Source organism: Aptenodytes patagonicus, chromosome 6 (assembly GCF_965638725.1).
Source record: "Aptenodytes patagonicus chromosome 6, bAptPat1.pri.cur, whole genome shotgun sequence".
Taxonomy (NCBI): Eukaryota; Metazoa; Chordata; class Aves; order Sphenisciformes; family Spheniscidae; genus Aptenodytes; species Aptenodytes patagonicus.
This window is the reverse complement of record NC_134954.1, coordinates 60,785,380-60,809,588: the sequence shown is the minus strand read 5'-3', so window position 1 is coordinate 60,809,588 and position 24,209 is coordinate 60,785,380. Positions and strand designations below refer to the sequence as shown.

The 24,209-nt window shown below is 38.5% G+C and overlaps 1 protein-coding gene across 1 annotated transcript in view; it reads left to right on the top strand.

Annotated features, from left to right (window-relative positions):
- The window catches only part of CNTNAP5 (contactin associated protein family member 5), a 310,358-nt gene that overhangs the window by 51,915 nt on the left and 234,234 nt on the right, over positions 1 to 24,209 (top strand). The window contains exon 2 of the mRNA XM_076342919.1: positions 18,323 to 18,433. Within this exon, the coding sequence (XP_076199034.1) occupies positions 18,323 to 18,433 (111 nt within the window). The remainder of the gene's footprint in view (positions 1 to 18,322; positions 18,434 to 24,209) is intronic.

The window sequence follows — 24,209 nt, the reverse complement described above, 5'->3', positions numbered from 1 at the left end:
TCTCTCATTGCACTGCAATGTCACATTGTAGAGGCACATCTGGAGGTCCCAGGAGTGGTTATGTCATGGGCTTTTCCATCAATGGTAGCTGATTCCCAGTGGCAGCAAAAGTGGGCAGCAAAGGTACCTTGCTGTACAGCACCACGCAAGGTGCTTCCACTGCTGCTTTCCAAAAGGGAGGAGGGAATGAGCCAGAAGCAGTAGCGGCCGGGTTATCTTCAGGCTTGGGGAGGCTTCAGCTTGTCTGAGAAGCTTTGACTGTGAAGCCAGCTGTTCCATGATCCTTTGGGAAGAAGGGAGGAAGGAGCTTTTGGGTAGGACCTGCTCTGCAGGCTGTCATCTCTCACCAGAGAGCATGCTGAGGTGTGGCTGCACCATAAAGAGCTTCAGGACAACATGATGTAAATGATCTTTGGATCCCAGAGGTTGGTGAGAGCTGTGGTTTAATGCAAAAAAGGGATGAAGGCTGTTGACTATAAATGTTAATAACCATCAAGAACAGAAACAAGCATCTTCAAGTAAAAAGATAAGAAGTAATAAGAAATTAGTAAGAGTTAAACATGTCCCAGTCCTAGAGAACTTGTAAGAAAAATGCAAGTAATATTGCTTGGTAAGTTTCACAAAAAGAAAAATGTGTCATGTTTTAAAATCAAACTTACTTTTGTGGAGTGCCAGGTTGTTCCAGGTCTGAGCTAAAAATAGGTTCCAGTCCGTAGTTTGTTCGAGTCAGATGATGAAATGAGAAATGTAACCTTTACTTGCATCAAACGTGTAAATGGCAGGTCCATTACAGAGCTGCGTGAAAATAATTCAGATTTCCGGTGTAAGTTCTTAAAATGAGAAATTCAAAAAACATTTTTCTATGGAAGTATGTGTTTAAAAATATGTTCCTCAAGTGGAAATTCCTTCTACAATATCCATGGGATTTAAATACACACATATTCAGGTCTCTTCCCCCAGGAAGGGAATGCAGATAGATATATTGAAGTTTGTTAGAACAAGTGTTGGATACTTCCAGTTTACTGCAACACTTTCCCATCTTAGTTGTTGATCAGAGTTTTCTCAATACTCGGTCTATTGAATTATAGAGAGATAAGTACAGCTTACTTCACATGCCAATTTGATAGGAAACTGTAACAACATTTGAGTTTTTTTAAACTAATTGTTACTGAGATTGCATGTAAAAAATTATGGAATGTATTGGGAAAGAATGACTGATTTACAAGATTGGAAATGAACTAGTTTTCAAAATAAAAACAGTTCTAAAATTATAAAACTTTTCCACTTGTCCAAATTACCTATATTTTTATGGGGTATTTGTTGAGCTATGGAATGCTACTTAGTTAAAAGAAGAAGTTAAAACCAAAACTGTTTACTAGTGGTTAAAAAATAATGTAAAATGTGAAAGAGACCTAGTCCCTACTTGTGTGATCAAAAGGCACTTTTCCTCGCTGAGGTCTCTGCTGTTAAGGGAAGTGTTATGATAGTAAACGTTGCCAGAAATCCGTTTGGACTACGTAAGGTGTGAAAAGTTTAATTATGAATGAATAAGCACACTCTGGTTGGCGTGGAAATACAGAAGGTAATTTTGCACCTGTCATATTTTCATGCTGCAGTTGCTTGGCTTATTAGCTGTTACTTTTCCAGTAGCTCCAAAATCCAACCTCCTCCCTCTACTCTTCCAAAAATAATAAAGTTGTGCTTTCAGTAAGGGACACTGCACAAATGCTTTCTCGAGGGAAGTGGGTGTGTGTGCAAGTCTTTGTGCCTTGTTTCTGAAAAATGTACCTTGTTTGAACACCTTTTGACTTCTATCCTTGGCCCATTGAAACTAAAGGTTTCCAGATGACATAATTCAGAGGGCTGGAAAGTAAACGGACCTCCCGAAGTACTCTAGATTGTTTCTGTATACCAAGTTTTCTAAAGTGCTGCTTCTCCTCCACCTCCGGCTCAGGAGTCCTGGCCTGTATGATTTTCATGGAGAAACTATTTTTGAGAGCAGACTTGAGTTGAACTGATCTGGATGGTCCTGTGTAGAACTGGTGGCTTGGACATATGGATTACACAGTGGAATCTGAGTCATAAGTAAATCTGGCCATAGACTGGAGTTATACCTCTCCATAGGGTCCATAAGACAGACTTGGTACAAGCTTGCAGAGGGAAAAACCTGATGCCTCTTTGAATTGGAAAAAATAAAATATTTTGCCTTTGTAATGTACCAAAAGAGGTCATTTCTCCTTTGGAAGAAATGTAAGTAGTCGGACATGAACTCTCAAGTAGATAGGCATTCTTGAGACATATCTGACCACCTGTAGTTTTGACAGGTGGAACAATTCCAATTGATGTCTGAGATGCTGTTAAAGCTGACAAAAGATTTTATTTTCAGGGCATAATTACATGTCTGCCTTGTTTTGCTACATTAACAGTATGAGTCAAGTTTCTAAAGGTTGCCAGTGACATGAATTACTATGAAGCTGAGAGAGAGTGTGCGCAGTGACAATATGTATTAAAAAAAAATGCAGTTTCCAAGAAATGAAAGCAAATCGCCTTTGACTCATATGGAAATGTCATGAATTTATGGATATCTTGAAACAAGGAAACTTAATGAGTGGCTTTGTTTTTTAAAAAGTAAAAATGATTCAAAGTATGGAAGTTGTCCCATATTGTACATCTATCGAGTAGCAATGAAACTTTCCAGATGAAGTCTTATTCAAATTGAACTTCTCAGACCAGCGACGTGAGAACGTGCTTTCCTCTAATATTTATTGACTTTGATATTTGGGGAGGGGGCAGGGAGCTGGCAGATTGGGCCAGTGGTAGGGGACTTGATAACAAATAACAAGATTCTGTTGAATGACTTGCATACGGCTTAGCGCATCTCCATAAGGTCTTATTCGAGTCACTAAAGCTATATGATAGCACAAGTTGGGTGTCGTGATTATTCTTACAGGATTAATGTCATAGTTCTGAATTCAAAGTGCTTTGCAGCTACCCATATGTGCCTCGTACGCACTGCTTGGTAGGCAGGTCTAGTGATGGGGAAAGGCAGTGTTATTTAATACATTTTTCCCCTGTGAATTTTCTTGATTCTACAATCTGTTAATAAAATTAAAAAGAGTATTTTCAAGCTAATTGTCATTAAATCTTTCAAATTTCAGAGAGGAGGCTCTGAGTCTTCAGCAGATGGTTGGAAATGAAATGCACATTGGGGGGAACAGAGGCTCTGCCAAATCTGGACCTTGAACAGAACTAGTCGAATAAACAGAAGTGAGACACAGCAGGGATGGTTTGGAATAGGCTTTATTATGGCCAGAAAGCTTCAGGCTGTGAATGACCTAATCAACCTAAGCTCCAGACACGTACCTAAATTAGCTTCTACTCTACCATCCTCATAGCACTCCATTTTGCTTCATTCAAACACTATACTAACAGATCTGAGCTCTTTTAAAAGTGAAAGGTTATAACTGCCCTGGCTTGTCCTCTTCTCATTGTATTTGTCCTATTCAACTCTCCTAATGCCTGTATTCTTAATTTTCTCCTTTAGTTTCCCCGTCCTTTTCCCAGACTCAATTCTAGCACTTTTCATGCATTTGATGAGTTTCAAATGACGTGTTCTTGTGGTTCTACGAGAACAAGAAAAAAGAGTAATGGGAGCAGAGCTGCTCAGTGTTGCGGGGCTCTGGAGGGCAGTTCAGTTCCCACTTATCCCAAAGGATTTCTGTGTGACCTTGTCTCCTGTCTCATTTCCATGTTTGCAATGCAGAGATAAAGTAACGTGCCCTGCCAGAGAAAGGGAAGGCATGCTTTATGTTATGTAAAGCACCATTCTAAAGTGGTCTCTTGCTGTATGCATTTCCTACCCTGCATGGTCCCTACTTCAGTTAGGACTGCTGTATGTTACTTGAATAACAAACAAGCTTGGACTTGCTTCTGTTCATTTAACTAGGCTTGGCATGATTTCATATATGCTGCCCACAGACGTTACTGTGCCTAGTCCTGCTAGGACAACTGTCTGCAGAGAGTATTTGTGAATGTCGCAAGGATGTGGACTTGTTCTGAAAACACTTGTGCAGAAAAGAAACAAAAATGAAATAAAGTGACTCTGATCATATTTAAACATTAGCCAGGGCAATGACAAAATGCTATGGTCATCCTCCAGTTAATAACTAAATAACTGCCAAGTAGCATCATGTTGGTGACCAACATTTAAAGAATGGTTCAATGTGAAATTCCGTATGGCAACAGCTTGTTTGTCACTGCACTGTGAATTTGGTTAGCAAACTGGCCTAGCTTTATTTAAAAAATAAGATTATATATGGCCATATAAACCTTTATCACTTGATACTTTTTATTCATAAAAGATATAGTCTCATGGCCTTTGAATCAGTCTCTGCTTTATGCCAATAGATGTGAACTTTTGAAATCTTTTTGTGAAAAGTAGATTACCTTTTGGAGTGAGAGAGGTTATTTAGGGGGTTTGATGTGAGTACATAAAAAGTCACTTGGATTTATGAGGAATTATTGCTCTGGAATTCAAGGGACAGGAATTAATCTGGTGTACTAGGTGCTGGTTCTCATTGCCTGAGGTGGTATTCTGAAGTTCTGGGACAACATTATCATGGTTTTGGCATGAATTGAGTGGTTCACACAGTGATATGCAAGGGATCATGTAATTTTGCTTTGTCATTCTGGTTTCAAGTGTCCATAGTTGGGATGATTTACTGGGATTCCAATTCCCTTTACAATTAGTAGGCACGCTTGAGCTTACCAGGTTTTATTCAGAGCCCATTGAAGCTAATGGAGGGGAAAAAAAATCCCTTTGACCTCATTTGGCATTGGCTCAAGCTCTTTGTGGCTGAAGCTGATGGCTTCATCAAAATCCACTTAACCTTCCAGGGATGAGTGTGTGACAGGGACTGCTCACATCATTCTGGAGCTTCATGGGTTTGCTGGGAGGGGCTTGACCATTTTCCCTCATTATTCTCTTTATTACTAATCTAGGTGAAAGAAGCAATTTGAACAGTAGCAAAAGCCAGTGTGATATATTTATGGTCTCTAATAATATGTGGCCCAACCTCAACATCTTTTGGGTAACACAGGATTCATACAGTTCAAAATGAGTGTAACAGAGAAATATGCCTTAGAATTAACTTTCTGACACGTTTCTTTTCTTTTTTCACAATTTTGAAAGTGCCTGAGGTTAAAAGACAAACGATGTCCCCCCTACTGCTATTCAGGCATATTCCTGAATCTTTCCATATTTTAGATGTATCTCCAATGAACAAACCTACCCAAATGAACACCTAAATATAAGCAATTACATAGCGTGCTGATTTGGAACTGATTTTTTTTCCAAGAAAATAGGAAAACAAATAGGAAGAATACAGATGAAGAGAAGAAAATGTTCTGCCCTCCTTAACCCTTCCCCAAAGACATGTGACAAATTCCCTACCATCATCTCTTTAGTCTAATGCTCTGCATTACCATATAAACAAAAATTCTGAGTTGTTATTATCATATCAAATTTTTTTTCTGTCCTGGAGAATTAATTTATCTGAAGCTCTCCCACTTCCATTCAGCTTAGTAGGACACAGAAGGTGGCTTTTCATAGAGTTTCTCCAGGCTACAACCCATCAGGACACCGGAAGAACTTCTTTATTCCTGAATGCCATGTTCTATTGTAAGATAGGATAGATTTAATGAACCTACAAAGTGGACCTTGCTTCTCTGCACCCAAGGTTTAGGGAGAAGCCTTACCAGCACCAACATGAGTCTGAACATGGCCCTGGGCAATCTGCCGTAGGGGACCCTGCTTGAGCAGGGGGACTGGACAAGATGACCTCTGGGGGTCCCTCCCAACCTCAACCATTCTGCGATTCTGAGTTTCCTGAGTGATTCTGTTCAATGACAGGAAAAGGAGTGAGAGCTGGTGGTTGACTCCTCCAGGGCAAAATTGAAGGGAACAGATCTCTCATGCCTTTTCACTGGGCTGATGTGCTGAGTTAGGATGCTGCAGATAACTGCTTGTGAGACAACTGGGCTTTGCATTTCTTGGGGTGGAGGCCTTGGGCATGAATCTTCTGAAGATATATTCCTGGTCCCTTTGATTAGCACTAGTGGCGAGGAAAACTACTTCCACCATTGAGGGTTATGTTTTCAAAGCAATGTGCAGGGCTTTGGTGTGTGACACCATTAAATGTTAATGTGCATTTTCAAACAAGGAGCCTCAAGGCTAGAGGTAACTCTTTGATCTTTAAAAAGCTTGCCACATAGGGGAGTGAGTTTGAATGTATACTTATGTGTGCAAACACTTGCAGGTAATTAGATTTTAGTTTCAGGGCTGCAGGACTTTGCAGAAATGATTCAGATTTCAAAAGGCTCAAAATAAACATCAATTCCTGTTTATCTCAAGGGATTTAGAGGGGCATAAAATAAACCTTTAATGGCTTGAGCCACGCTTTATTAATTGCTTTGCTGAAGAGATAAAACCTGTGGGAGTTTGTGTATTAAAATGGGATGTGAACCAGCAGAAATCTAAGCAGGATCTGAATTTGGTTTAAAGAGAGTAAGAAAATACACAGCTGAGCTTTCCTTTGCGTTTAAAAGATTATTACCCTAATATATACAGTTTCTTTGTTTTTAAGGAAGCATGCCTGGATAGAGCCATAATTATGTGTGAAAGCATTTGAGCTAGTCATTCAGTATTGAAGGAGTAGGATCTGTCTAAACAAAGTGACAAGCAATTAGGGAGCCTGGGGGAGTTCTCTGTTTGTCATATCTAAAAATAAAGTTATCAAATTATTATCCAAATTGTTCCATGTCTGACAGTTGTATCTACAAAGGCTCTTACAGTAACTTTGCAAAGATGGCTCTGTTTTGTATACTGTTTTTGACAGGGAGCAGTGGAACATAGGTGTGTTGGTTGGTTTTTTTTTTTTAATGGAGACTTTTTTATTTTCCATATGCAAAGTTCATCATAAGGAGGACTATTGATAGAAGGTGAATCTTTTTCCTTGTTGGGTGAAAAATGGCCTCTTTAGACAAAATAAAAGGTAGCTGACTGCTAGAGTTCTGCTGGCTTTTAAACTGATACATTAATCAATACTTTAAATCGAAATTGCCATCTTGTTGGATTTCCCCTTTTTGTTTTTTTAGTTTCTTGAATTTTCACTGTGTTTTTTTAAAATGAAGATGCCCTGTTTTATTTAATCCCATGTGAAAGAAATACTGCACTGCAATCCTTAGTGTATTTTACCTCTTAATTCTGTTATTAATGTTTGTGACCTTGTTGCAGAACAAATTTTGCAAAACCCTAGCGTGAATAGTCCTGGTATGTTCTGGTTATATCCTTTTCCCTTCTTTTTCTGTTATACTGTACTTGCATAGGTTATGAGAGTTTTCTCCCCCACCCTCCAGTCCTCCTGTATACTGTGTTAAATCCAGGAGAGCTACTGGTGGTCTGTCTCTTTGAAAATCTTTGATGCAGGAAACACTAGATGGGTTCAAATTATGATAATTAGCAGAAGGTGTTTGTATCAAGTTTGTATCTTTGCATGTAAAACTTCTAGTTGATTTTGAACAGGACTGGGAAATGAGCCACTAGCCAGGCATGACAAGTGTGGCCATGACACCACCACTCTAGCTGGCTTCTAAGATTTGCACTAAGGAAAAAAACATCTCGTTCTTTGGGATTGTTGAAGGCATTCCTGGGTTCATACCGATTTTCCTGGATACTGAATTAAACAGCATCATCAATGTGGATGAAGGGAACATGTATGCTGAATCCATTATTAATAAAAATATTATCCATCTATAATGGATCTTTTGGGGCATATCTGTTCTCTAAAGCATCTTCAGTATTGACTGAGAAGGATATTGTTTGTGCATGCAAATAAAGTTCAGTTTTTGGTAGTCCCTGTGGGTCCTGAGTAGCTCTGCGTTTTCACCCACAGTCCTCGGCTTGTCCTCTGTACCCTCGAGCGGCCACATGGCTCTTGCCCTTGCTTTCTACGTGAGTGAGAAACATCTCTTCCTCAAACTGTTGCTGTCCTAACTAATGAGGGCAGGAAATAATAAATTTGAAAAGCTGAGCTCAGAAAGGCTCAAATCTTGAATGGGTCTGTGACTGAACTGATAATTAAAAATATCTTTACCAGTTCAGTATCTGGACCACAAGCTCATCCTTCCTAACAGCTCTAGGACTGTATTTGAGGGTGATGGATAGGGCATCACTGGGAAAAATGATGCTGCCATCACCCTCAAGGTGTGCCCCTGTCTTCTGACTGCTTGCTGGAGAGTCCTCTGTCCTCACGTTTGCTAACATCTTGTAGTATACTCGCTTAATGTCAATGGGTGATGAAAGTTTCTCAGAGGGTCAGGAAATACCTTCCACTTACAAGAAAATTCAACAACAGAGATGCTGAAGTGAGTCTAAAGTCATGGGCCAGAACTGTAGTGATGTAAATGCCGAGGACCATGGTCATTAGTGTCATGGATCTTGTTCAGAGCATGGGATTGGAGCCTAATGTAGCTTAACATTGTAGCAAAAACTATAGCATGAGGGTCTCAATACTGATTCCCAAAATAATCGTGGTTAGTTAGAGAGAAAAATCAAAATTTGTGTATAAACTCGCTTGCTTATTCGACAACGTTTGATCTAACAGATCTATAGGTTTCTTTTCTCCTGTGGCACTAGAAATGCCACTATGACTGATGAAGAGAGAACATGCTGCCCTAAGAAATGCCTGGCAGAAATTTTCATATTTAAACTGACATCAAAGCTGCATTCACGTTGCTTAAGAATGGGAATTTTTAACTTTTTTCAATCCAGTCCCTTATCTAAACCATTACTTGCATAGAAGAGTCTTAAAAATTGGTGTTTTGGGGCTAAATAAGGCATTTTTGTTGGAGGTTATTGAGACATGAAATGATTACTTATCACCCCTTGAAATGACATTACATTTAAATGCAATGGTACATAGGCACTTACTGCTATCTTCATCTCTGTTAATCCTTGCTCACAGCCTGCAAATTGAACATTCTCTCAGCCTTATGGGATGCACTGAAATTCTCAGAGTTATAATTGCTTTTCAGTATGCCTTCTTGCATGTTACACGATTTGAAGAGGTTCTCTTCCAAACAGAAAATATTTAGTGAACCCCATGCTATGTATTTTTTTCCCTTTAATCAGTTTTATCCATGAGTTCACCAAAGATTCAAAGGAAAAATAAAAATTGAATTCACTTGACCATGATTGATTTGAAAATTCAAGGGACAACCTCTTGGTTATTGATGTCTTTTAAATTGCTGTGTGTTGTTACCTGGGTATGCCTGTGAAATTCATCAGCATTCCACACCTTTCTAGCTCCTTCTGTTGTTTGCTTAGAGATAGCGGCTGTAAATTTAGATGTGCACAAAATAACCTTACCAGACAAAGTTATGGCATTGTCTGAAAGTCTTTGCAATGACTGCCTGTATAAATGAGCCCTTTTCCATAGAGGTCCATAGGTAGACCAGAGCAGAAAAATCTTGAGAAATCTGAGGCCTGATCAAGTTTCTTACATGATGGAAGTTGCCCAACTTCATTGTCCTTCTGAAGTGGTGGATGGGTTAAAGAGAGTGAGAATGGGAGTAGAAACTCTCAGTAGAAACTGAGAGTATGTGAACCATAGTACTGTGCTGGGGAAGCAGAGGGAGAGAAATTATAAAGGGCTAATTCTTCCTTAACTTCCCTTTTTACATTCATCCCTGAGCTCATGGAAATCAGGGTCAACTTGTGAATCCTCAAAAGGAAACTCACCATGGGAATAGGATTCTTGTTTTTGTTCTCTAAGGTACCCCTGCTAACACACTGCACCTCCACAAAGGCAGAGTAAGGTAGTAGGATTCCTCACTTAAGAGTCTGAGCTTATGTGTCTGTGGTCACAGGTACGATGGTGATAAGCAGTTGGTGTTGAGATGCTCCACTGAAGTTTGCAGCAGTGCTGCTGCAAGCATGCTAAATTTGAAGTCACTAAAGGTGTAGGGAATAGCATAGATATCAATCTGTATGAAAGACTCATCCAGTTTGGAGAAGTAGTCAGAACTATATTTCTGTCTCTTTGGGCTGAATGTCAGGTGGTAGAAGGTGGCATGGCTCTACTTAGATTGCTGAAGCAATTCTATTTCCAAATTGGACTAGAAAACGTATCTCTTTTTCCCCAGCGGTGTTAGTTACCTGAGATGGTCAACTCCCCTCACCCCTGCAAATAAAGCACTTATGTTTCCTGAATTGGTTTTCATGTTCTAGTCAGCATGCTAACCTATTTGCTGCTGTTGTTGTGCAGAAAGCTCTTCTTTATTTCTCTCCTGTTTTGTGTTGTGTTTTTTTTTTTCTCCATAAACCTTATTCTCATTGAAACAGGTATTTACATTCCCATTTAAAAAATTGTATTTAGGCAACTTGGAAAAACTTCTTCACCAATGAATTCCTGAACAATCTTAACACTGAGTTACAGTCTTACCCTCTCTGCATTTTAATTTTATTTTGGTGAATGCCTATACTGAACTCACTCCAGCTGCCTCTGATCATTCTTGTGTTTTTCTTCTAATAATGAGGCTGGCAGCCTTGCTTATGAGTGCATATATATTAACATATTTTTCTGCAAATTCAGTATTGTTTTAATTGTACATATTATGATATTTTAAGGCAAATGCTGTTCTGTTTTTTGGAATCCATGGTTTAATTGATGGAGTCCTGAACTCCTCCCTCAGTGATGACCTCTGGTGAACAGGGCATGCTTGTAGCAAAGTCTGATACTTTTGAAGGACGTCAAGTTTATGTTTTTGTGGGTGCTGCTAAAACTTCTGAAACTTTAAAAGACAGTCTTGATCTTTGGAATATATCTACTACTTTGTTTGAAGTGCACAAGTAACGAGTCTTATGTAGGCCAGGATTAAAAGGATGCTTGTGATGCTGTGTGGCCATAGCAAAGGGCCTCTATGTTCTTGGATTGTATTTTTCATAACATAGCAAAAACTGCCCTGTGCTGACAAAATCACTTGCCTGTGTTTTCCTGTATGGAAAAACAATCTCTAGATATATTGCCCTGCCATGGATTGAAGGGATTTATACTGTCTGTCTACTAAAGTGTGTTGCATGTCAAAAGGGCAAACTTCAGATATAAAACGTATTCCACCCGCTGGGTCAGCTTTGTAGCTTTCCAATCTCACGTCAAATATCAGAGCACTCTTAAATTAGCAGGATCTCACAAATGTGGAAAGAAAAGGCAAATAAGCACAAGAAGCATTATATTCTGAGTAGAAAGTAGTAAGAACCCCTGAAAACTACTGTTACACCTGCTGAGAATAAATCACAGCTTTGGACAATGATATGCTTTTGCAGGTTTGTTCATTGGAATATAAATGTTGACAAGCTGAGTCACCACATTCTTTTGATGTGGTCTTTTTTTCTTTTCCATATAGAAATAGCAATGATTTCAGTAATTGTTGAGATCTCAGACTATCCTCTTATTCAATGGATTTCTGTGACGGATTTGCCATTCATTGGCAACAGCTCATTCCTGTCCTAAAATAAAGCCTGTGATCTAATGAAAAATGTATAGTATAAGATAAAGTGAAGGGTACCTTCGTTTTGTAGAGGCAGACATTATGACTCACCTGAATGGCATGGACTATGACAGAACCGGAATCTGAGAACATTTGTTCCTTAAACATAAGGCCATTTTTCTTTAACTGATTTTTGTTGGTAATTGGCTTTGTCAGATGTTCTTTGACCCTCTTGAAACAAGTATTGCTTCTGTATATTAGTTTACTAAAACTGCATTGATGGTTATTTGAAATTCACATTTTGGCTTCATAAGCCCAAGTGTAATGTGATCTGTTCCTCACATTGACTCCTACTTCATTATTGTGAGTAGGAGTTACACAGCAGACATGTTTGTTTCAGTAAAAAAATAAGACCCACTATTGAATCAGAGTTTTTTGAGAGCCCCTTACAAAACCAGATTTGACCACTTTTTGTGAGATAAGGTTACACGTGCAGACTGTATCATAAAAGGATGGTCTATAAATGCACTGATTGAGTAATACTTTTATGTCAAAGTTTACAGGCATATGAAAGAACACTTATGTAATTTACAGTCATTTTGGAAGAGTTCATGATTAGCTAAACTATTGATGTTTACTTGCAGTACAGCGAGGAAAGAAAAAGGAACATTGTTGTGTTGTTAAGTGCTTTCTCTAGTGTCTTATATCTCAAAAAATATGCCATGCCTTTCAGCTAACAGATGGAGTTCACAGCTGTGCATGTGAGTATAGCCAGTCTCCAGGAAAAAAAAAAAAGAAAAAGAAAAAGGAAAAAAGGAGGAATTTCTCTTTACAGAAAAACTGTTCTTTTTTTCTCTTCATCTTTCCAAGAATCACTTACTAAGATATTCATGGTAGCAGAACCTAGTAGTATGTGGTTGTCCCGGTGAGATGCTTTGTGTAGGGGCTCTTGATATGGAAATCATCTCTTAATCTCTTCCAAATCTGTAGCCATACTCTGTGTTACTGCATTTCCTGTTTCTTTTGTGTGTATTTTTTTTTCTCCTCACAGAAGCTCCTCCTTCTCCCATACACATACACCTCATTGGATTGTAAAGGTGGAAGGTTAATTTCCACAGTAAATCCAAATATTTATTTCTTCTCTTTACAAAGGAGAATTGTAGCTACAGAAGGCAGGAGAAAAACAGATGAAGTGGAAGGCATCAGGTGTCACTCCTGAGCACTGTTAGAGGCATGGTACAAAATGCATGGTTTACGTCTTTAGAACAAAGTATGCCATTAAGTGGGTAATGCTAAGAGGAGTTTTATGTAGCCTATAAATACCAGTGAATCTTTTCAACTTCAAATCCCAGTACAGAGACAATTTACAGTTGCAATCAAAATGATGCACACAATTTAACTTCAGCACCATCTGTAACTCTGCTGGTATTTTAATAATGAATAAAATTATATCTTGGCAACAAAAAATTAAATAAAACCTTTAAGTTCCAAGCGAGGCCTCCAAGAGGAAGCTACAAGGCCTCTGATTTGCTCTGAAATATCCTTCATGTTTACTATAGAATAGATATATCTACATTTAAATAGCAAGCTGTGGACAAAAGGTCTGTGGGATTATGTGAAGCCCTTGTTAAACTATCTCTGAAGCTCAGGGACTATGGTTCAGGAAAGGGTTTGCACAGCTGGTCACAAGTGCTCCTGCCCTCATTGCACAACTTTTATCTGGTTCAGCAGAGACGTATGAGCGAGGTCTAATCCGGGAGCTCTTTGCTGATGCACCAGGCGCTGTGTACTTGAAGAGGCAGTTATCTTCCCTTAAAAAGCCTTTTATTACTGTGGGATGATGCAGGAGGCATGTCACTTACCCTCTTCTAAATTCCTCTTTTGGACTCCATTGTAAGGCTTACCCACACCAGTTTCTGGGTTATATTTTTCTCTTCTTTTTCATCTTCTCCAATTTGTATATTTTTGTAAAGAGGAGGCAATTTTTGCTCTGTTAATAGTTTGCATGATGGGTCCTGTTCCCTTTCCTTCCTTCAGTTGCACTGTTGAGCAGTACTAGTCCCATGTTCCTACTCTGAGTTCTGCTGTCTTGTGGTATTTATGACTATTTCATGGTGCTTATGGTCACATTCATGGTCACTAATAGAGTAACTGCAGCACAGACCACAGTCTCACTATGGCTTGTCAAATACTTTCTATTTACGGTGATATGAGATCTTTGGCGTAAGTATGGTACTACTTATCATACCAATAAGAGATCCTGACTAACAATATACTACCAGGTAGAAGTAATGTGAGCTTCACAGTCAAAGATTTTCTGCACATTTGTCTCATTGAGGGTACAGCGCTACTAAAAACAGTTCAAATCTGATGTATGGGAAATCCATGGAGCCCAGGGACTGGTAATCTTTCACTGATCGTGTCGTCTTCATCAAAGCTTTCATTAAGGAAATGTTAGTGACCTTTCTAGATGGCCTTCGCAAGTGGAAAACAATGTGTTTTGTCCCACTGACTCTTCAAGTGGACAAGTGAAATGGCAGCAGGCCAGGTTTGTTAACACATCTCAGTTATGGCTAGTAATGGCCCTGACTGCATTCCAGGGATTGATCATCTTCAAAGGACAAGGTGAAAGAAACATTAGTGTGATCACGGCTGGTTTTTGGGGTTTATGGCTTTCTAAATATCTTCAGTGTCCACTAATCAGAAATCTTCTAAATTCATATTGGTTGCTGCTGCTGATGTTCTCTCAAGCTTGACGAAAGTTATACACTGGATGATGCCATGCCTACCAACACCAATGTAAAACATGTACTAGAAGAACTAATAAAGTTGGGCCGAATCTCTGGTTTCTATGCAAACTCAATTTTGGTAATATATTAGCTGTGTTTCAGAAGCCTGCTGTGCTTCAAAAGCATTTGAAATTGTCTCTCTAGGACTTGGATACATTTTTCTCAGTTATTTTTTCATAATTGTCACAGATGTTGAAGGCTTTCACAAAATATAGATCTTAATTAGATATTTGGCAAAAGGCCTTTTCTGAAGTTCACTATTTTATGGACTATTAGCTAAAGCTGGTATTATTTGGCATGTTTCAAAGGAGCCCAAGAGTTTTAGTGTCCAAATCTCACTTGGATGCTTTTGAACCGATAACATTTATATTTGTGTTTTAAAAGAAACGGTTTTGGACAAAATTAAAATACATGGGGGAAGGGGGAGAGAAGATTTCCTTGTTTTTACTTGGAGGGCAATTAAAATACAAAAAAGGTATCAAAACCAATACACCAAACAACTTCATAATAGGCTGGTGAGTTTCTCATTTGTTTTTTGTTAATTTATCATTATTTTCTAAAAATCAAAGGTGAATAAAAATCAGAAAAATCAAGTTGATACGGGTAAATATTTTTCTTCATTTCAGAAGCAAGATTGCTGATGACAGTTCTAATAATACACATGACACTGTAAATGCTATCCATAATTGCATGTTTCTCAGAACTCCACATAGTCAAGGTCAGCACCCATTTCTCAAATGCAAGTCAACATCTGTATTATGTGATTTGCATGAAGAAGATGGCTTATAGGTACAATTAGACACTCTTTTTTTAATGCTTTTTTTTTTTTTCTAATTACCTGGTCAGCAAGGAAACATAGGAGAAAACAACTGGCTAGTAAATGGTTTTCTTTGTGAGTGTCCAGTTGTTTTAAATGATTCTGTAGTGTGGAATTTTCCTTGTTAAAAACAATGCTTTTAATAGACACATAATGCAGTTGACTCAAAGCAGCAAAGTTCTTGTTCTGACAGGCAAACTGTCAAGGCAAAAGCAGTATGGTCAGAAACTAGAAACCTGGGAGCAGCTGGAATAAAGGTCTGTTTCTGTTACCAAGCGAGGGAAATGAAATCTCTTGAAACGTGTGTGCTGGGGTTGTATGGTGGGAATCAGGAAACATTGGCTTTGCTTTTGGTTTTACCATGGGTCTTTTCTGACCTTGCATAAGCACAAAATGTTTCATCTCTTTCTTGTCTGCACCCATCAAAAAAGGAAATGTGATAATGTCCTGGTTTCAGCTGGGATAGAGTTAATTTTCTTCCTAGTAGCTGGTATAGTGCTGTGTTTTAGATTTAGTATGAGAATAATGTTGATAACACACTGATGTGTTTCTTAGAGAGTTTTGTAATCTTCAGAGAGGTGTGTGTTGGGTTTTGTGTTTTTTTTGTTTTCAATTCTACCTTCTCATGGAAGCAGGGCCTATGGGATGATCCTCATTCTATGTGCACATCCTACCTTTTTGAACCCCATGGCCTATTTCAGCTAAGTTTTACAAAGACATATCGATCTCAAATCTGTACAGTTCATAGGTGTAGTGTCTCTGACAAGGGATGCATCAGGGCTACTCTGCATATGATCTGGATTGTTGTGCATGTACAAGTTGACTGATGCATCCTAAGCATTTTACTGTACTGCACTTTGGAATTTCATTTGGTATGTAAAAGCTGTGCCATGTCCTGCATTGTAGGTCTGTGCATGTAGAGCTGTCAGGTGCAACCTCCAATGTTGCAAGGTGAATTTTGGCTGAGGGAAAGGCAGAAGAGTGACTTTGCATCTCATCAGAGTATCCATTCAAGAATCAACTTCACTTGAAGGAAATTCCTGCTTGCACTCTCAAGTCAATCAATCATTACTCTCTTATCTATCAGAAGTTGGACTGTATTGATCCTGGTGCTCTCAGAACTATCTCCAAATTGTTAATGGGGTCCTAAATCCCAAAGTCTTAAAATGACATGTTTTAATAGCTAGATGTGAATTCAGGGAAGGATCCCTGGCAGTAGTGAGTTTTTTTTGGTGAGGAAAACCAAATAAGGATCCCAGAATTTGGTGTGAAAATGATGTAAAGCTGTAGTGGCAGAGATCCAGGTGAGCGTATCTGGGGATGGAAGCAAAGGATATGGAAATGTAGACAAAGCACCTGGTAGAAGAGCTAATTATCACTTCCTAGGCTGGAGCCTCCAAAGATCCCAGGGAAAACCTTAAATGCATTGCTCTGAAATGGTTTACACTTGCTGCTGTGCTGAGACACTTGGTGTCCTGTAGGTATCCAATCATACCATCAGGGAACGGTGAGAATCCAGAGATTGTCATTGTGACTCTTGTCATGGCCAACTTGTGGATCACAGGCTGACGTGTTGAGTTCTCTCCTGGTCCAGGAGCAACCACAGGGAACTGAAGAGAGCCATCAGTCTAGACACTATTTAAATTGAAATCTCTGCATTCCGTTATTTTCAATTTCAGGTTTTAAGCGATGCTGAATAGTCATGTAGATCTGTTGCTAAGACCTTGAACCTCCTTTTGAGAGGTTCCCAACCTCTCCACTGGGTTTTATAGAATGCAGAAGTTTGGGTGAGTTCAGTGCCCCAATGTACTTACCGTTTGAGATCTTTGTTTAAATCACTGTTCAGGTGACAAATGACAGTGAATTTAAGAGCCTAATTTTAATTTACAGATTTTTTTAAGTCCAGACAGAACAATTATGGTCTGATCTCACGCGTATCAGGGAGCACAGCACTCCACAGACATTTCTGCATTGGAGTCATAAGTTCTCTTTGAGACTCAAAGGCTGTAAGTGATAGAGAATCTGCTCAGGACCTTGGTAACTTGTTTTGTTGGCTAATTATCCTCATGGTCAAAACATAATTGGCATACTTGTCCTTAATTTGTCTAACTCGCAGATCTTATTAGGCCTTTTTGTTGATGGTAACCCAAGAGATGGAAAGGATTTCATACTTAAGTTAGCTTTTTGAGGTCCATCAGTGAATGCACTGATATGAATTATATTGATTACACTGATTTTTCATATAGAGATGGATTTTGGTTAAAACAGCCCAGATACTTTTGTAGAGAGCTGTTGCAGAAAGAAATGAGAAATATTTTAATGTAATCTGGTTCATTATGGGAAAGGTATCACCCAGTTTTAGATCAGTCTAAATTTGCTGTCATAACTATAATTTTTATAGTAATTTTTGCTTTTATTTCTTGCCTTTTGTAACCCTGAAATATCATTAATGCATTTTTCCCTGGCCCACTCCCCCCCACCCCGCCTTCCTTGCAAATTATATATTTACTCTGTGAGTGTGAGAACGCTGTGGTGGCTGAGATCCTGCTAACCTGCAGGACTTTTCCAGTAATTAGATCCATGTTTGCTCCATGGGAGATTCAATTAAAAATGAGAGGGTTTTATTATTATTATTGTTCCCTACTGAAACCCTGCACTATATTCTTGAGTGTGTGTGTGACAGCACTGTAATGAGGAAACTTAGTTTACCTAATTCCATCCTTATTCAAACATTATGGGCTCAAAAATTCAACTTGAGTGTTAGCCTAGCCCATCTGTCCTCAGATGAGGATGTGAAAGTAAAAGGGGAAAGACATAGTAAACTACTCATTTGAGTGAACAAAACTAATTTGTGTATGTGTGTGAGCTTGGGGAAGAAATGAAGGAAGGAGGGTAGATCATCAAATTGCATTCTCTGAAAGGAAAACGTTTTCAAGCTTTTCAAGTATTCAATGTCTTAACAAGAGCTCCCATCCAGTTGCCATCCCACCAGACTGTCATTCTGGGGGGTAAATTTCAGTCTTACACATGAATTCAAGCACAAGTGTGCTCTTTCTTCAGTCTCTGTCTGCTAAGTAGAAACGAACACCTCCTCGAGATAGCACAAGTTGGCATATTTGTTGCTCATGTGATGACCTCTGTATGTTTTGTTTTTTGCTTTTTTTTTTAGATAATTGTGATGACGCATTGGTATCTCCTTTACCTTCAACAGCCCTTACCAGTTCCTCTGAGCTCTTCAGTACTCACGGGCCCAGCTTTGCAAAGCTCAACAGGCGAGATGGTAAGGTTGCAATATGAAATGCTTAAACTATTCTTTTTAATCACATTTACAAAGAATAACTTTTTATGCTGTTTGTATGCAGTGCATTCAGAGCCAAGTTGAATAGAGCCGTTAGTTTATGCTTCTGTGAGAGCTCTATTTAGGAGCAATTCCTTCCTTTGTTATAGGAAACTTCTATTGAATGTGAAGATCCCCACTTCTCTTGTAGAAACATCCTGAAGGAAGTTCAGATAGTCTTTTTGCTTTTGAAGAGAGTTCCCATAATCTTTAGAGCCTGAAGGTCATTAGGCTTGAAGACCCTATTCCAAAACGTAGGTGTTTGTTAAAGCTAATAGCAACTAGATATTAAAGTTCCAGTGGAATTCAATGATTACACAACTCTGCAGAAATAGTGAAAATGAATGAAAAAACTTTGTAGACATTTGCAATGAGGGATGTTTGAGGCCCGGATAATGAGTTCACACACAAGGTGAAACTATTAGGATCAAACTTGATATCAGAAAAGCGAAGTTGGCAGTATCTAGGACATCATTTGACACTGCATTGCAAATTTGGGTTGTTGACTCCCATCTTATTCCCAAGTTAGAGCCTCAAAAAGAGGAGAGCGCTGTATTATCACATTACATATGATTTTCATTATCAGAAACACTAGAAAGTATACTACTAGAAATTAAATGAGAATTTTCCTATTTAAATATAATCTCTGAAACGTCTGTTTTAATTGACCACCGTTTGATAAATCTACAGAAAGACAGTAAAAGGCTCTCTCTTAGATGCTTGGCACTAACAATAAGGAGTTGCTAGGTCATTACAGAAGTGTTAGATGGGAGTTACTATATCCTATTTAAACTCCTAAACTGCTGAGTTCCTCAGCAAGTAAAAGGTGACATGGTAGTTGCTCAACATACAGAAAGTTGTAAACATTGAGCATGATATTTGAGTTTGCCCTGCCTTTGTCTCCAACCGCTAGCTGAGGCAGTGAATAGATGTGCTTAAGTGGTTTTGCAAATGGCTGTAATGACTAATTTTATCTGCAGAAAAGAGGAAGAGATTCAAAGTCACTATTATTGCAAGACGAGCTCTGGCTGTACTATATTTTAAAGTGATATTAACAATATCTAAAATAAATTGAAAATTATTGCAATTTAAGGGCAGAAAATGAAATAGGTCTTTCTTAGCTGTGCTAGAGTAGTTTTGCCATATAGTGGGGTGTAAGGTATTCTAGTTTTTTAGACATACAGTATCGCATCGGTAAGGTCCACACCATCTTTTGGCACAAATCATAGGAACAGGAAGACAGAGTATTGAAACTGAACCCTAAGCAAGGAAGTTGTTTCAGCAACATTTATTTCATGTTTTGAAGGCTTACATGATAACTGATGAGCTAAGCCCAACACAGGGACCTAGAAGCTAAATTCTACCTTGCTTAATTCTTTTGTTGCACAGACTTTTGTAGAAATGCACTGTAGTGCCAGCAGAATTCATGTGGGTACTTCATCTTGGGTTGGAGGAGCAAGCAGCGGTAGATGGTGGCTAAAGGAACTTTCTTTGGCTGGCACTTGAATGCAAACAGTAGATAACTTTACAAGAAATAATAGTCACTAACGAGGACTGTGCCATGGCTTTCTGATAATGCTGGAGTGTTTTGATGAGTTGGCTTAGCTTTGTTTGGAGTTGATAAGACAGTGCTGCAAGTAACAGTGCCTCAAGGTAGAAAGCCAGATAAATATATTTGTTAATGTAAATATGAATGCAACAGGTGAAGATGAATTTATAAAACACAGTCCAGACCTACATCAGTAGAAAGTTCTAATTCGTCAGGTTGATTCAGTAATAGATAACAATAACTAAAAGGCTGTTGCTTAAAAAAAAAAACGCCTGCAGCAGTGAAATGTGCTGTTAAAAAAACCCACACAAACTACCCATGAGTAAAGCTTTGTATGAAATGCTGAAAGCATTCAATTAAAATGCTGTTAAACTTGTACTGGTAATAGTAAACAGTTAGTATAATTCTGATAAATATGATTCTGATGTATGAAGTATATTACTTACCCATGAGAGGGATTAATCAGCTTTTTTGTTTACGGTAAATAAATAATGAAAAAGAATAAGAAAATTACTACAATATGACTGTATCAAGTGAGCTTTTTCAGTTCTCTATTAGCTCTCAGCCTGAGTAGTCAGTATAGGCAATTATGTATGGGAATATAAAACATATATAATGTCAAAAAGAATTTGTTTTATGGCCAGAAAGTGTTTAATCTGGGCATTAAAGTAAAATTTTGCAGCAGGGAAGCAGTTAGTTGCAGCAGGAAGTCCAAGAGTTTGTAGCACAATATAAAGCCAGTTGAGCTGTTTATAAGGCACTGTAGGGTAGAAACAAGCATTCCCTTTGCTTCATATTAATAAACTACAAGTAAGTGTGGGCATCCTGAGCAGCTCTGTGGAACGTCAAGGAGCATTGACTGCATAACACTGGGCTTAAGTGCAATTTTTGGAATAATTATGGTAAAATATACAAACGGTCTGAAAAAGAAAAAAAAGTATTTGATTGTATTTCTTGGAGTCATATGGGTCTCCAACTGAGAAACCATCTGATCTTTGTTCTCCTCATATTTCTAGCATTATGATTTGTTGCCATGGAGAATATGAGCAATGTATCTCATTCCTGTGGTACCGTTTCTCCACTAGGACATTTTCTCCATACCATGTTGAACCTCTCCCCTGAAATAATCCACAGAAAATGTGAAATGTGGGAACTGTGAGGAATGACGGTGTAGCCTTTTTGCAATGAGCAGAATCCTATCAACACCAGTGGGAACCTGGTGGGCAGAATGGGGAAATTACAATATCATGTCTGAGGGGCATATGAAGTGCCAAGCATGTGTTGACTTTGAGCATCCTCTCTCTCCTTTTTTCTTGTGAGAGAGGCAGTGTGGCATCTTCATACATTAGTACTTTCCAGATTACCTAAAAACAAATGTACAGATCTGGTGGGTGTAATCAGAGCCACATTTTGTCTGTTTTATGTTTATGCCACATTATTAGTAAAAGATTTACAGTCTTCAATTTCCTTGTGCCCAACTGCAGGAAAACAGTGTCAGGGTTATGCCTGTATCTGTTCAAAGGAGTTGATGTCCTGTAAATATTGTGTCTTCAGTAGTCCTTGTTGTTGCCTATTAGAGCCTTTGCATCCTATGTTCTTGTCTCTTGTCCTGGGCCTACCCTGACAAACGTCCCCCACAGGGTGAACACCACTAGTGGGTAGAGGAACAAATGGCTGTAAAAGAGTTGCTATATTTTGGATGTGCTTTTTGCTACTTATTAAAAAAAGTATGGGGTGGTTGTGACACACTATAGGGAATGATGTGCATAAAAGAAATGTGCAGACACAGATTGTGCTGGAAAAAGATGCCAATATCCCTTGTGCCACCTGCTCTGTATAACAGAGCAAATATGGAGGAAAAAGAACATTTATTGATTTTTGGCACTCACAGCAGTATTTGGTGAGGATTTGGGATACCCACAAAAGTAAGCAGAAGTTGTGTGTTTGCTTAATCCTTTACTAGCAGAAGTGAGAGAGGCCCAATGGGAAAAGCTTTAGTTCTGCCCTCAGTCACGCAGTCAATGCAGCTTTGCTGTTGCAGGGATTTTAACTGCCATTCTTACAAGTCAGTAGAATTACTGTCCATCTGTGGAAATGGTAATGGTGGAAGGTTTGGGAGAGGGAAATACAGTGGGTTTTTTCCCATGGGAAGGTGTATGAAGCAGCTGCTGTTCTGTAAAGACATGGTCTGTAACCGGTAACATCTCTCTTGCAAGACCAGCTACTGGAGAGGTGATGCTGCGAGCAGGTGTCACCGCTGTGTCATCTAGACTGACATTCCTGGCAGACAAACGTGCTCATGTGAAGAGATATGCAGTTCAGAGATGCCATGTAATCTGCAGTTTGAGAGCTCAAGCTCACCACAGATCTCCCAAATTTCCATTCAGTGTGTATCGTTTGTTTGACTTAGAAAATATAAACCTGTTGTGCCACGCTCAAACTGGAAAATAGCAATGCATAGTAAAGCAAAATACTTTTGTGGAAGGCATATCACCTTTCTGTCACTTCTAGCAGCAGAAGGGAGAGAGCATAAACTACATAGAGTAGTTGTGAGTTATGATGTTTGACAATCTACTGGAAAGTGCCTGTGGTAATAAGCTGGGCTTAAGAACTTATATATAAACTAGAACAGAGAAAGCAAAGATTTTTTTTTTTTTTTAAATGGGAAACTCATCAAACAAATTAATTGTTATAAGTGATTTTCCTCCATCTAGTTGTTGCTGTTTATGTTATAGAAAGACTGATTGAAGAGACAATGAAGGAAAGACGAAAGTGCCCACCTTTCTTTTAATATTTATTGAAAACATCTAGAATAAGCTCTTTGGAGTGTTGAAGGGAACAACTTTGTGTCACAGACCTGCCAGAACTTCTGAACTGAATTTCTGTGTCCTGCCAGTTCCTGGAATAAAACTGTAAACAAAGCGGCAACTATCAAGTTTCAGAATCTATTTCAGATATTGGATATTAGAATCCAAAGGAAGGTTTCTTTGGCTCCTGTGTACATTAGTCACAATTCTGTGTAGGAGAAATATGTAGCTTGCTGTCTTGGAACACAGTTATATAGTTTGTATCTTAAAAGCCAGACAGAAATATTCTTTATATGGCACTTAAAATAAAAAAAAAAAAAAGGGGGGGGGGAAGAAACGTCATTAGGATTTTTAGCAGAAAGTACTATAGTCTTATCTAAGATATATATCTGTATGGCATTAAAAGAGAGATATGAAGTAGTCAGAGAAGAATTGAGTGATGAAATTCCTAATATTCTTGTTAGGTCTTTCATGGCATGCTCGTAGGGGAGAGTATTCTATTTAAGGCAGGTAAAATAATCACAATGACGATGAAGACTTCTGTTGTGATTGAAAAAGGTAAAACTGAAGCATGGCACTAGCAAGCAGCATGCATTATTTTGGTTACAAACTATTTTCCCTGGAGAGTTCTGGTAGAGAAGTGAAGATTGAGTCATCCAGGGAAGTGGGGACGATACCCAATTCTAGCTATGGAATAAACACACTGCTGTTTCAGGAATTGGGACTAAATCCTAGCTTAATGAACTGTAAATAATGAAAATTGTAACACCTATTCTCAGACAAAGGAATTTCAAATGTGAGTTGGCAAATCCAATGTGGTCCAGGAAAATCAAGAATTTTTTTAAAGGGCAAAGTTACTGAAATTGACTTCTTTGATATAAGCCACATCTATTGATCTTTCAACTCAGTTCACTTCGATAAACTATTCATGGAGCAGCTTTGAGACAGATCAGTTACTAAGATTAAAATATTAAGGTAAACCCAGCTACTTATAACCAAAGTTTAGTGATGCTTTTTCTTTGGAAATGCATATTTGGAATCATTCTTGTAGTTTAAATGAAGAATTCTTAATGCTTTACTCTGAACTCTGTATTTCCCCCTTTCCTTCCCAATGTGATTGTGTTCACTGTAATCACACAGAAGTGTTTTTGTAAACTTCACTAATAATGGCAAAACATACAAGATGATGGGTTGCAGGAGCACTAACAGCCTGAAAATTTGCTGCTTTGGATACTTTGTTAATGGCTTCTGCTTTCTTCATAGCTGCATTGTTCACGTATTTGTAAGGCTGAAGTGAATGCTGGGTGTATACAGAGAATAAATGTGTGCAAGTAGAAACAAGTTAAAAAAAATAAACATAACC